A 13,053-nucleotide genomic window follows, 5' to 3' on the forward strand; every position below is an offset into this window, starting at 1 on the left:
GGATTACCCTTTGGCTAGTAGCAACTGAATTATAGCACTCTACTTCATAACCTTCTTAAAGTCACCATCCTTTACTAAGATCATATCATCTAAAATAAATTTTAGTATGTAATTTAGTAAAAAACAATGAACCTAAATCCTACTATATATATAATGAAACTATAATTTGATCCATTTCTATTTATATCAATTATAGAAGTTGACTGCCATATTTGAAAAAGATCTTCCAAAAACAACCTTGGAAAATCTAAGCTTTTTGATTGACATTTCCAACAAGATAAAACTATTATTTGACTCTATTGGAATTAACTACTTTTTAAATAAATTATAATATACTACTAGTAGTATTAAGATAGATAGATGTCAATGAAAAAATAATGTATATCTAATACTTTCCTAATATTACATATAGCTATTTTTTATTATTATCTTTCAATACAATAAAATAAAACTCAAACTTATTAAGCTTAATTGTCCATTTATTTCAGCATCTTATAGGATAAAACAAAATTTTCCAATTCATTATTAATGTCCCCTCTCTCTTATTGATGACGAAATCCCCACATTTATAATTTATACAATAAAATTATATTATTTTATATATCTATTTATGGTAAAAATCATATTTATAGACAATATAAACAAATTAAAATTAACTAATATAATCACAAATCAATTCAGCTTAATTATTCTTATTTATTATCTATAAAGATGGGTTGGAATACCACAATCATAACCAATACTAAACCTTCTAATTATTTTAGCCATTCGATTTACTAGAAATTATTTATATTCGGATCAATCTGAACAACAAAAAATAATAAAATCAATACTCATTAACCTTTACTATCCATTTATTTTAATATCTTCCTAATAATAGAATAAAATCAAAAATATCCCCAATTCACTTTTAATGTCTCCACCTCCCATTGATTATAAAATCTCCACATTTATAATTTTTACACCAAAAAAATTATGTTATATATAATGAACCTTATATTTATTGTCAATATAAATTTCCATAAAATGAACTAATTAATATTCACAATCCAATTTGAGTATTATGACTTAATATTTTCTTATTTAAATTTTAACATATTTTAAAATTCATGAAATACTGCTGTTTTAACCAAATTACCCTAAATAATTAGGGGCCAGCCATATAATAGGCGCAAAAGCCTTGAAAGGCACCAAAACCATTATCAATGGCGCAACTCAACTATCAAACTGGCACTGAATTAAGTAATAATAATCTGCTAAATATAAATTTATAAACTGTCAATAGGGTAGAAATACAATAGTTTAAATCAAGGAAAATAAATTAAAAGAAAAAAATATTTATTTAATTATTTAAAATATATTAAAATAAAAAAATTCCTAAAGATATTAAAATAAAATAAATACTACAAATTAAGAATAATAATAAAATTTATTAAAATAAAATATTAAAGAAAGAAATTTAGAAATTTCTGATTCAATAAATGAAAAGAAGCAAACTTTACTGCTAAATATATAAAAGGAAAAAATCAAGAAAAGATACTATTAATAACAAAAGTCAAAATTATATAAATATAGTAATAAATGTAATAACTATATATGAAAATAATAAATGTAATAAATATAATATATAAATTACCATAAAAAGTAATAAAGCTTAAACCAAAACAACCCAAATCATGTCTCTGGTTATTCCGCCACCACCATCGTCATCGGAAAATGAAACTCTTTTAACTTTTTTCCGGTAACGACTTTGCAAAACATCATCTGTTCCTAGAAATTCAGTCACAGAGAATTAGAAACTAATAATAATTTAAATATAAGAAAAAGAAAACTCCCTTTGAAGATTAACAGAGAGACAACGGTGGAATGAGCGTCTTGACTGCCGAAGAAATATAGAAACAAATTTTGATTCGAAAATGAAAACTTATGAACTATTAGAGACTTATGAAATATAGAAACAAATGTAATAATTATATATATATATTATGTGTATAAAAATAGTCCAAAGGCTATCAAAGTTCACACGGACTGGGAGCCGAAAGAATAATAATAATGAAAAGAAATACCCCGATCAAGGTTTGAGAGTAATTCGTAAACAGTATATTCAGATCAGGCACCGGAAACACATGAAGTCTGAAGCCTTACATGGACTAGAATAAGTTAATATATATACAAAGGCATGAGACACGAAATATAAACATAAATGTAAGAGAAATCATATATAAGCTTTACCTCTCTATCTCTATGGCCGCTGGTCATCTTATCTCCATCAATCTTACCTCTTCCAGAAACATTTCTCTTTGAATGGAGGAAAGAGATGGAATGAGAAGATTAAAATCATGATGATTTAATTGTTACCTTGATAGGAAGAAGTTTTGAGAAGAGCCTCTCTTAACTTTCTGTCAATGATATTGCATCGAAAAGGAGAACAAATTGTTCCACGTTCTTTGGCATGGTCCCCGACTTTACACTACAATTTGAAATCTCTCCCTATATTAAATATATATATTATAATGAGTAGTCTATATCCTCACCATATATAGACTCTATCCAAAGCACAATGAATATGATTATAAAATTAGTGTTTTATATGCTAAGTCAAATTAAATTCCCTTTTAAATAAGAGAGTAGTGTTAAGACGAATCAAGATCACCTGTCCAAATATTATATCCCATATTATGTCTAACCAATATAATAATGACACATTATTTAATTTATTTTTGTAAAGTTTATACTCTAAAACTAACGGAGCAAGTCTGTTAGCTACAAAAAATGGTAGAACTAATCTTTTTAATTAAGGAAATTATAATCATAATATAATTAAAATAACTAAAAAAATAATAATGATTTGTATTTTTTTTATCTAAATGATAAGGACATAATATTAATAGGAATCATTGAAAAAAAAAAAAGAACAACCCTTTAATTTTTCTTGTAAAAAGAAAAAAATGATTGTATTATTAAAGATAAATCAAAATTATTATAATTGGTGTGAAGAAAAAAAATACAAATGATCAGTTGTGCACAAATATCAAAATAATAAAAATAATAAATACTTAAATATTTTGCCATATTATTATTATTATGAATCTATTACATAAAATAAAAATAATAATCATTTGTAAATATTTGATATAGTACTTTTTAATTTTCACTATTGTTTAGAATAATCTTCAACGATAATTTAGTGGCCATGAATGTACTTAAAAAAAATCATATATTCTTGTTATAAAATAAGGATATAATCAATTATATAAGATAAGTAATGTAATATGTAGAAGTGTTTTGTAAAAATAAATTTTATGAAATTTTTTATTAGTAAAATAAATTTACAAAAAAAATTATTAGTAAAATAATCTTGTAAGGTAGCGGAAACGACCATAAATTATATTGTGCAACCATATATGATTACTATAGTCACGAAACGGCTATAAATTTACACTGGGCGACTATTATAGTCGGATAGAGTAAATGAAATAAGGTTATTTTGTAAATTTTAATATTCACATTATTATATTTACAAATTTTACTATTATATATAGATACCCGCTGCAAAGTTCAACCATGCTTCTTTGACTATTTTGATCTCCATGTATATTTTGAATCTATACAATTAGATGTTAATATAAAAAATTAAAAAAAAATTATGTAGCAATTATATTGTTAATATTTAATTTTAAAAGAAAATAATAATAAAAAAAGAAATTATGAAAACAGCAAAAAAAAAAAAAACTATTAAAAATGAAAACTTGTAGTTAATAGAATTGCTCCGTTAGTTTTAGTGAGTTAACTTTACAAAAATAAATTAAATGATGTGTTATCATTATATTGGTTAGACATAATATGGGATACAATATTTGGACAGGGAATCTTGATTCGTGTTAAGACTTCTTCAATTTCCTAACAAACATTCTTCTCTAATGATAACCGGCATGCATGTCTCATTATATTATTATATAAGCCTAAAGCTCAATTATATTATAATACTAGCTATGTATTGTTTGTTTGTTTATATATTTATACCACTAATTTCATTCATACTACTTAAAATTGGAGGCCTTACATAAGTAATTGGAATGTCAACTAGCCAGCAATTCGTGCAGTCACGTTTTGTGGAGCCCCAAAAATCTCACCAAAACACATAATATTATATAAAATTCATCGAACAATCACATTAATCGTGTTCCCCACTTTGTATAATTGTTGATCACCTATATATAATTTACAAAATTATCTAAACATCAAATTAAATCTTTCCTGATAATTGTACGTCCATCCTTAATACACATGAACATTATGGCTAATATTTCTCTATCATCTATTCTAATCCTAATTTCATTCATTATTCTATCTCACATTGCATTATCAATTCAAGCCAATGACTACTACAACACCCCAAAACCCATTTCAAACAAAGTCCCCAAAATTAGTACTAAAATCCCCTTGAACTTAATCGACTCATGCTGGCGCGCCAAGTCGAATTGGGCTACTAACCGCCGAGCCTTGGCGGATTGCGCCGTTGGCTTTGGCCGAAACGCCATAGGAGGAAAATACGGGAAAACATACACAGTCACAAGCTCATCCGACGATTCCACAAATCCGAAACCTGGAACACTTCGTTATGGGGTGATTCAAGAGGAACCGCTGTGGATAGTTTTTGCTAAGGACATGGTTATCAAGCTAAAGAGTGAGCTGATTATGAATAATTATAAGACCATAGATGGGAGAGGAGCTAAGGTGGAGATAGCGTACGGACCATGCATTACGATACAAGGAGTTAGCCATGTTATTATTCATGGGATTAGTATCCATGACTGTAAGGCTGGGACATATGGCCTTGTTAGGAGCACTCCCACCCACGTTGGGTACCGTCTAGGAGCCGATGGAGACGCCATTAGTGTGTTTCAAGCTAAGGATATTTGGATTGACCATTGCTTTTTCTCACGTAGTAGTGATGGCCTCATTGATGTCATCTACGGTTCAAATGCTATCACTATCTCCAACAACTACTTTACTCAGCATGATAAAGTGAATTTTCTAACTATATATTTTATAAGAGTTACAAAAATAATATAATGTTACTTAATTAATAATTTGCTTTGGATCTTACATTTAACTAATTAAGTTTTGACCATTATTGACAACAGGTGATGCTGCTTGGACATAATGACGCATTCACAGCGGATAAAGCCATGAAAGTCACAATTGTTTTCAACCATTTTGGGCCTGGACTTATCGAAAGAATGCCAAGGTATATATACATAATATTACTCCATATTAAATTGTACCAAGACCTAATAAGGATGCTATGCAGTATGAGTAGAGTCTCCTCTAACATTTCTCAATTAATTATTATATATACATGATTTAACTAACTTCATATTATGTAGGGTGAGATTTGGTTATGCACACGTGGCGAACAATAGATACGATCAATGGAAAATGTACGCAATTGGTGGTAGTGCTAATCCCACCATCTTCAGCGAAGGAAATTACTATGTGGCTTCTACTACAAACCCTTACTCCCATCAGGTCACAAAGAGAGAGCCCCAAAGTGGTTGGAAAAATTGGAAATGGAGGTCCTCAAAGGATGTGTTCAAGAATGGTGCTTATTTTGTCCAATCAGGTTGGGGAAGCTGTAATCCTTATTACACTCCAACTCAGTCATTTAAAGTTGCTCAAGGGGCCATGGTCCCTGTTTTGACTGCCTATGCTGGTCCTCTGCGTTGTGTTGTTGGTAAACCATGCTAATATTTTAATTTCAATATATATATACACACAAGTTGGCTATATATATATGTCAATTTACTATATAGTCAGTAATTAATGGATATATAGTAAATATATATGCCACAATATATGTATTTATAATTTTGAAGCATATTTATATATATATATGTAATGTATTTAGCTGTAACTATAAACCATGCATGAATTGGTAAGTGGAGAGGATTTTGTAGTTCATGTATAAATCATGGAAAACATGAGTTTGGAATGAACTTTTTCCCTACTAATTATCGAAACCCTGAAAAAATGTGTATATAGTCTTAACAAAATTAAGACTGCAATACTGGAATATAACTTTTGATTTTCTATTAATAGTGATTCTCTTTTTCTCTTTTCTTGTCGGATAATTTGGTTGTCTTAATGATGTTATTAGTATTTTTATTATTATTATTTTATTTTGGAATTTAATAAAAAGTAGCCGACCAAATAAAAGTAAGAACATCGTTAAACGAAGGCAAAATCAAATCCATCAAGATTTGGAGTACTATTACAGGTTGATGAATTAAAAAAACAAAAATTAATTAATTAATAAAAAAATATTAATTAATCAAACCGTGTAAGAACAAGTGTATTAATTGTTGAGTACTGATGATGTTTACTCTTTAGAAAAGCCTGTTGTCATTGGATTGTACCCCACATGTGACTGGCGCTTTTGCTCTCACTTTCTTCAAATACCAAACACCAGCTCCAATTCCTAACACTCCAGCCACTGATGCTGCACTTGCTGTCCCTGCCCATCCAATAATTATAATATCTTAAATAATTACACTATTACTAAACTTAATCCAAACTTCATATATAATTAATTAACTTATACCTGCAATGACTCCTACTTTTCTATGCTGCGTAAGGCTGTGATCTGCAACAATATCAATGGTACCAAAATCATTATTATTATCAAATGGGTAAATACCCTTTTGGACCTTCTGTTTTACAAAAGTTACCAATTGGACCCTGTGTTTTGTTAAATGACAAAATAGACCCTGTATTTTCTAAAATAGTACAAATAGGACCCTAAATTAATTTTTTGTCAAAATAAAGTTTAATTATAATCTGATCTAAAAGTGCTATGACAAAACTGTTTACATTTTTGTATCTGTTCGTATTAAGCATTGTCTTCAACTTGGTTGTATTAAAAAAAAAAATTGTCAAAAATTAAGCTCAGGGTCCTATTTTTACTATTTTAGAAAATACAGGGTCCATTTTGTCATTTAACAAAACAGAGGATCCAAGCTGTAACTTTTGCAAAACACATGGTCCAAAATGGTATTTACCCTTATCAAATTTAGAGTGAAATATAAAAATTAATTAATAATTATTACTTACCGTTGCAATAAGTGGTAACATTTGCTTTTTCACAAAGGCACAAGAAATCCTGTGAATGAATATCAAATCCACAAGTTCCACCTCCTTTATTCATATCTTGGCAACGAAGACAATTAGTAGTGACTGGAGTTTCAAAATCAACCCTAACCCCATATTCAGGGACCTGATCATAAGGCTGAGTTTCACCAGTGTTCCTCCAATACACGCTCGTATAACTCGTACAATACCTCAACATCAACCTCAACGATTCCGTCGCTTTAGGATAGTAAGAACAACAAGAAGCAAAATCGTCATCACTGCTACCACCTCTGAACAGCACCGTCGATCCACAATCCGGCATGTGACGGCAGAGGTAGGCTGAGCTGTCGCACGAGGAGTCGCACCGTTCCGGATTGCGCTCGCAGAAAACGGGCTTGGGTTCGATGATGACGTGGCTTTCGCTACAGTTAAAGAAGAGGTACTCGTTTAGAGAGGAGAGTGATAAGTGGGTACTCGTGTCGAGGCTAAAGGGTCTTGTTGGACGGAATTTGTTACCGTCTTGGCAGTTCCACATGAATGGGTCGGTGAGTAGAATGTGGGGATCGGACCCGTAGCTTATGGTTCGAACCGGGTACCGACCCGATGGAGTTCGGAGCTCCAGATTTCCTGATTGGGAACAGACCAAGAGGTGTCGGTAGTAAGGGCTGCCGCAACCGTCGTCTATTCCGAATGGGTAGCTTATTGGGACTTTGCCGCATGAGGTTCTGCATACGCTTGCTTCAGCTGGTCTGATGCTATAAACAATGATTGTTATTAAGAGGAGACTAATCATAGAACGTGGTGAGGATGATATTCCGATTTGGGAGAGAGAGATTGATGTTGATGACATTTTCAGATGGTGCTATTTTGATTATTGAAAGAAAATATTAAGAGATATGGGAATGGAAGTGGTTTGATGAGTAAAGTAGAGGAGAGAGAATCTCTTGGGCTTCACTTTAATAATCTTTGACGAGGCGCCTTTATCTTTTGTTTTTCCCTTTATGTTTGTTGGTGCTTATAGAAGAAGGTCTACTACAAGTAAAAGCTTTCTCAAAGAGGTGATGATTATAAATGATTATAACGTTATAACATGTAAACATCTCCACCCATATGATAGTTGCACGTTAATTTATTAATTTTGTTGGTCGTAGCTACAAAAAGAAATAGAAACCAACAATTTATTTTTTTAATAATAATTTGCAATCTAATCTAGAATTAGAATTAGAATTACGAACTAAATAATCAGCGGTTTAATTCTCAGATTGTTTGACAAAAAAAATTAAAATAAAATCAGATGAAAAAAAATTACAACATCACAATTAATCTTAAGAACAATTATATTTTATTTCATCCACTGCTCAGAAAATGCAATAGTAGAAACTGTTGCAACAAGTTTTGTGTAAGATGCGCAACTGTACTACTAGCAACCACTTCAGTCGCAAAAATTTGTTATTTCTAACTACTAACATTGATTTAATGGAGAGTCATTGAAGAACAAAGAAAAACCAACAACGAAATAAAACCATGTCACATAGACAAGACTAAAACACTCAAAATCATGTCACACAGATAAGACTAAAATACTCAAAATCACGTCATAGAGACAAGGCTAAAATACTCAAAAGCATATCACAGAGACAAAACTAATTGTAGTAGCAAAAACACATCACTGATCAAGCCGCACTTAAGCCTAGGGAAGACCAGCGGGCCTAGCCGGAGAATAAAGGCAACATTCGATAGCTATAGATTTAGGAACGAGAAACTTTAATTTTTTTTTCTTTTAGCTAGAATAGATACCAACAAGTTTATTTTCGTTGCTAACTGTTTTTTTTAGGAAAACTTACAAAAATACTGTAAAATGGGAGAATTTACAAAAATACTATGATACAAGTTTTTACATTTTTACTGTACCGACTTTACAAAAATACTGTGTTTTAGTAAAATAAAAAAAATAACTAATAAACAATCCTAGATCACTTAACAAACAACAAAAATATAACTACAAATCAACGGAAAAATAATAAAATATTGACCTAATTGCAATAAGCAGAATAATATCAACTCCTCAGTATATTTTTGTAATAAGATTTTTTTTTATTTAGTTTTGACGACATGATTTATCTTTTTGTACTATTATATTATTTTTTTCATGAAATTTGTTGTTACTATTTTATTCTTTCAACTTTTTTTATTCTCTTTTCTTTTTTGAGTTAGTGATAGTTAAAAAATAATTATAAACGAAAAATAACATGAAAATAATAAAATAAATGTACACATATATAATAAAAATATTATTTAGAATAAAGTAAAGATATACACGATAAAAAATACACATAAACTAAACAACAACTGTATAAAAAATACAGAAAAAATAACTATATAAAAATATACCCTTATTATATATATATATCTATTCTATATAAAGTGTGCCTATATAACATAATTTTTGGTTTATGAGAAATTCATGGGTCACTTTTTATTTATATTAAAAATAAAATAGCTTATTATTAAAAATAAATGGTTTATGAGAAATTCATGGGTCACTTTTTATTTATATACAATAAAATAAAAATAAAATAAATCTCATTAAATCCAAAAAAAAAAAATAAGGTTCTAGATTTTCTTTAATTACCGTATTTCTAACCCTATTTGATTATTTATGCCTCTATTTTATTAAAGTTAAGATTATAAGATTAATTCAAATAGGGTTCATATATTGAATTATTTTTAATTAATGGGATTAATCAATATATGAACAATAATTTGAATTAATCTTATAATCTTAACATTTTAATTCAATTAATAATTATTTGTCACGTAATTATTAAGTCTTTTCCTTTTGTTGATGATGCTAATTTATTCATATTTTGATTTCTACAATTTTTGTGTTCAGACTATTAAGGTAGTGTTCTACTAGGGGATCTAACGAGTTTCGCCCCTTTGCTAATGGCCTCTAAGAGTTCAAATTCCAGTATTGTATAAATCTTCAATTTGTTCTATTTCTTATATTAACTAAAATTTTGCTACTTTTTTTTTTTTAATTTACAACTTTATTGTTTATATCTTATTAGGGACATTCATGGAAATTTGGGTTTCTTTAAAATATACAATTAATGAGCATTACTTTTTGATCATAATGTGTTTTTTATGGCTGAAAACCTCAATAATCTCTATCATTTGATATCAAATAAAATAAAATTATCATGATGTATACATTATGGTTATTTAATGAGTAATTAGTGTGTTGAAATTGTCAAGCTGATATTTAGAACTGTTTATAATTAAATTGTTTCTTTGTCATTATTTATATGTTTATAGGTTTATCTATTTTCTCTTAGATCAATCATGCTCATATAGCAAAAAAATCATACTCATATATAGACATGTTATTTTCATTTTGTAATTTAGATCTTCTTAGTCATTATTTAGTTCACTTAAACCTTTTCCGATTATGGTAACTGAAGTTTTGTTTCTTTTAGGTACTCTATTACAAAGATCTGTATTACATGTATTATTTATTTTTGACTATGAGGAGGTGGATTTCTTTATTGAGAAACATATAGCGTGAAAAATTATTGTTCAAATATTAAATAATTATTTTTTATTAATGGGATTCATATATATAACTGTGTATATTGAATTCTTTATTCAAATAATTATTTTTAATTTTTACGTGATTATTTATTGTTCATATATCTAGAACCCTATTTGATTAAAGTTAAGATTATAAGATTAATTAATTTGTGATTTCTTCCTATACACATAATAATAATCTCACCTAAAACTAATAATATTTTTTCTTTAATTTTTAATTGTATCACTTTCAAATAACATAGAAAAAAACTAGCATAAAATTTAGTATATGTGCCTCTCGCACGTAGTTTTTTGCTAGTTTATACAGATACAAAGATAAAAAATTAGTTTGAGAAAACAAATAAGAGAGAGAGAGAGAGAGAGAGAGAGAGAGAGAGAGAGAGAGAGAGAGAGAGAGAGAGAGAGAGAGAGAGAGAGGAGAGAAATAAAAAAAATGAGCAACTAACTTAAAAAATAAAAAATAAAACAATACTAAAGGTGACTAAAAAAGTATAAAGAAGAGAAAAATAAAGTTTTTTTGAAACTTTAATAAATAAAAAACAGCAAAAAAATTATTAGGTAGGCAATTTAAGTTAGTATTTGGTATAATTTTTTTTATTAATTTTATTTGGGGTAAGTTGAAAAATACCACTTTTATTAATCAATTAATCAAATTTACCACTAATTTTATATTTAATTGAAACATACATCTTTTTATATGTATTGTACCCAAAATACCTTGACATAAAAGAGTCACATTGAGAGTATCTTGAAGTGACAGGGGTAAAATTGGTACAATGTTTAAAAAAGTATAAAGTGTAATTTCCCTATTCATTCTATTTTAGTGTTGTGCGCAAGCCCATGGTGCAGTTCGGCCCATATTCAATAAGAATGTAGCTAACCCTATTTGTGGGTCGGGCCAATGGGCCTTTGGCGTCTGACAAATGGGCTTTTAGGGCCTTTTCCATCCATTCTCAACGTAACTAAATGAATGGACGTGAAGAAGCAGTAAGCCTGCCCGAGAAAACAAAATAGAAATTGAGAAAAAGATAAAAGAATATTATTCTAAATAATTTTAAAGAAGTAAACAGGAAATAAAATTAAAATAATGGGTAAATAATATTTTGAATCATGTGTTGGTAAAAGTTATTAATCCGAAATTTAGATTTTTTATTTTGTTAATTAACAAATTAGATTTGGTATTTTTAAAAATAGTACAAAATAATACTATAAGCTCAATTTTTCGTCAATTATATCTTTAACCTAACAAACCTGAAGTAAGTTTCTAGCACGAACATGTGCAAAGGTATTATTTTTACCATTTAAAAAAAATATAAAATTTAAATTATTATTTAAAAATATAAAAAAAATTAAACCAATAAATTTTAAGTCTAAATAATATTGGGTGATTCTATAATGCACCCCTTAAAAGAGATGTATTGATGCACTCTTAACTTGTTTCGGTATTTAGAAGAATTTTTTAATCTAATATTTTTTTTCATATTCATGTACGTTATAGCTATTTAAAATATCTTACAAAATTTAAAAAAATTCGGAATAATTTACAATATAGAAAACAATGTTCAAACAGTCTATTTTACACGCGTATAAAATAAAATAGTCACGCGTGCAACACACTGTTTGAACATAGTTTTCGGCGTGTTAAATTTTTCCAAATTTCTTAAAATTTTGTAGGATGTCTTAAATAACTATAACGTATATGACCATGAGAAAAAATTTGATTAAAAAATTATTTCGGATGCTAAAACAGATAGGGGTGCATCAATATATCTATTTTAAGGGGGTGCATTGTAGAATTTTCCAATAATATTTACTCTTAAAATAATATTAAATTTAACCTTTTAAAAATAATAATTACCCCTACCTCTCTTGTTGCCACCTTTAATTTGACATTGGTATCCACGAGAAGTTATATTAATGTGGAAAGTTTATCATTGAAGAATCAAATTTGTTTCAACAAAAACTTGAACATCTCTAAAAATAAATAAAAATCTCATTCTACACTACAGCCACGAGAGTGGGAATTCTCTTATTTTCACGAGGAGATAAATGGTGTTGTTCAATAGTTAATTAAATTGATAATTTACACAAGTACTTGTGCCACTGCCACTGCCCATTGGTTTCTCCAACACAAGGGATGACCCTCTTATGTGATTTCTATTTTTAATTTTAGCATAATTTATAATTATATATTTTCTTTGGATCAAAATAGAAATAAATTAAGTTCCATGTAAAGGAGAACAAAAATGATAATTTAAGTTTGAATTCCCATTCTGAATATTAGAAAAAAAAAAAAAAAAGTTGTAGGACTGAATATTGGCACTTCCT

The 13,053-nt window shown here is 28.4% G+C and overlaps 2 protein-coding genes across 2 annotated transcripts; one reads left to right on the plus strand and one right to left on the minus strand.

Moving 5' to 3' along the window:
• Positions 1-4,086: 4,086 nt before the first annotated feature.
• LOC115707027 (putative pectate lyase 2) lies at positions 4,087-6,174 on the plus strand. The gene is made up of 3 exons (XM_030634834.2): positions 4,087-5,028; positions 5,148-5,251; positions 5,391-6,174. Exons 1-3 carry the CDS (start codon positions 4,288-4,290, stop codon positions 5,749-5,751), a joined length of 1,206 nt encoding a protein of 401 aa, XP_030490694.1. The 5' UTR covers positions 4,087-4,287; the 3' UTR covers positions 5,752-6,174.
• Positions 6,175-6,214: 40 nt separating this feature from the next.
• On the minus strand, positions 6,215-8,168 carry LOC115708178 (uncharacterized). Its single transcript, XM_030636385.2, has 3 exons — positions 7,114-8,168; positions 6,605-6,646; positions 6,215-6,517 (listed from the first exon to the last, which is right to left on the minus strand). Exons 1-3 carry the CDS (start codon positions 7,979-7,981, stop codon positions 6,390-6,392), a joined length of 1,038 nt encoding a protein of 345 aa, XP_030492245.2. The 5' UTR covers positions 7,982-8,168; the 3' UTR covers positions 6,215-6,389.
• Between the last annotated feature and the right edge of the window lie 4,885 nt (positions 8,169-13,053).

Source organism: Cannabis sativa, chromosome 1, assembly GCF_029168945.1.
Source record: "Cannabis sativa cultivar Pink pepper isolate KNU-18-1 chromosome 1, ASM2916894v1, whole genome shotgun sequence".
In the NCBI taxonomy this organism is placed as follows: Eukaryota; Viridiplantae; Streptophyta; class Magnoliopsida; order Rosales; family Cannabaceae; genus Cannabis; species Cannabis sativa.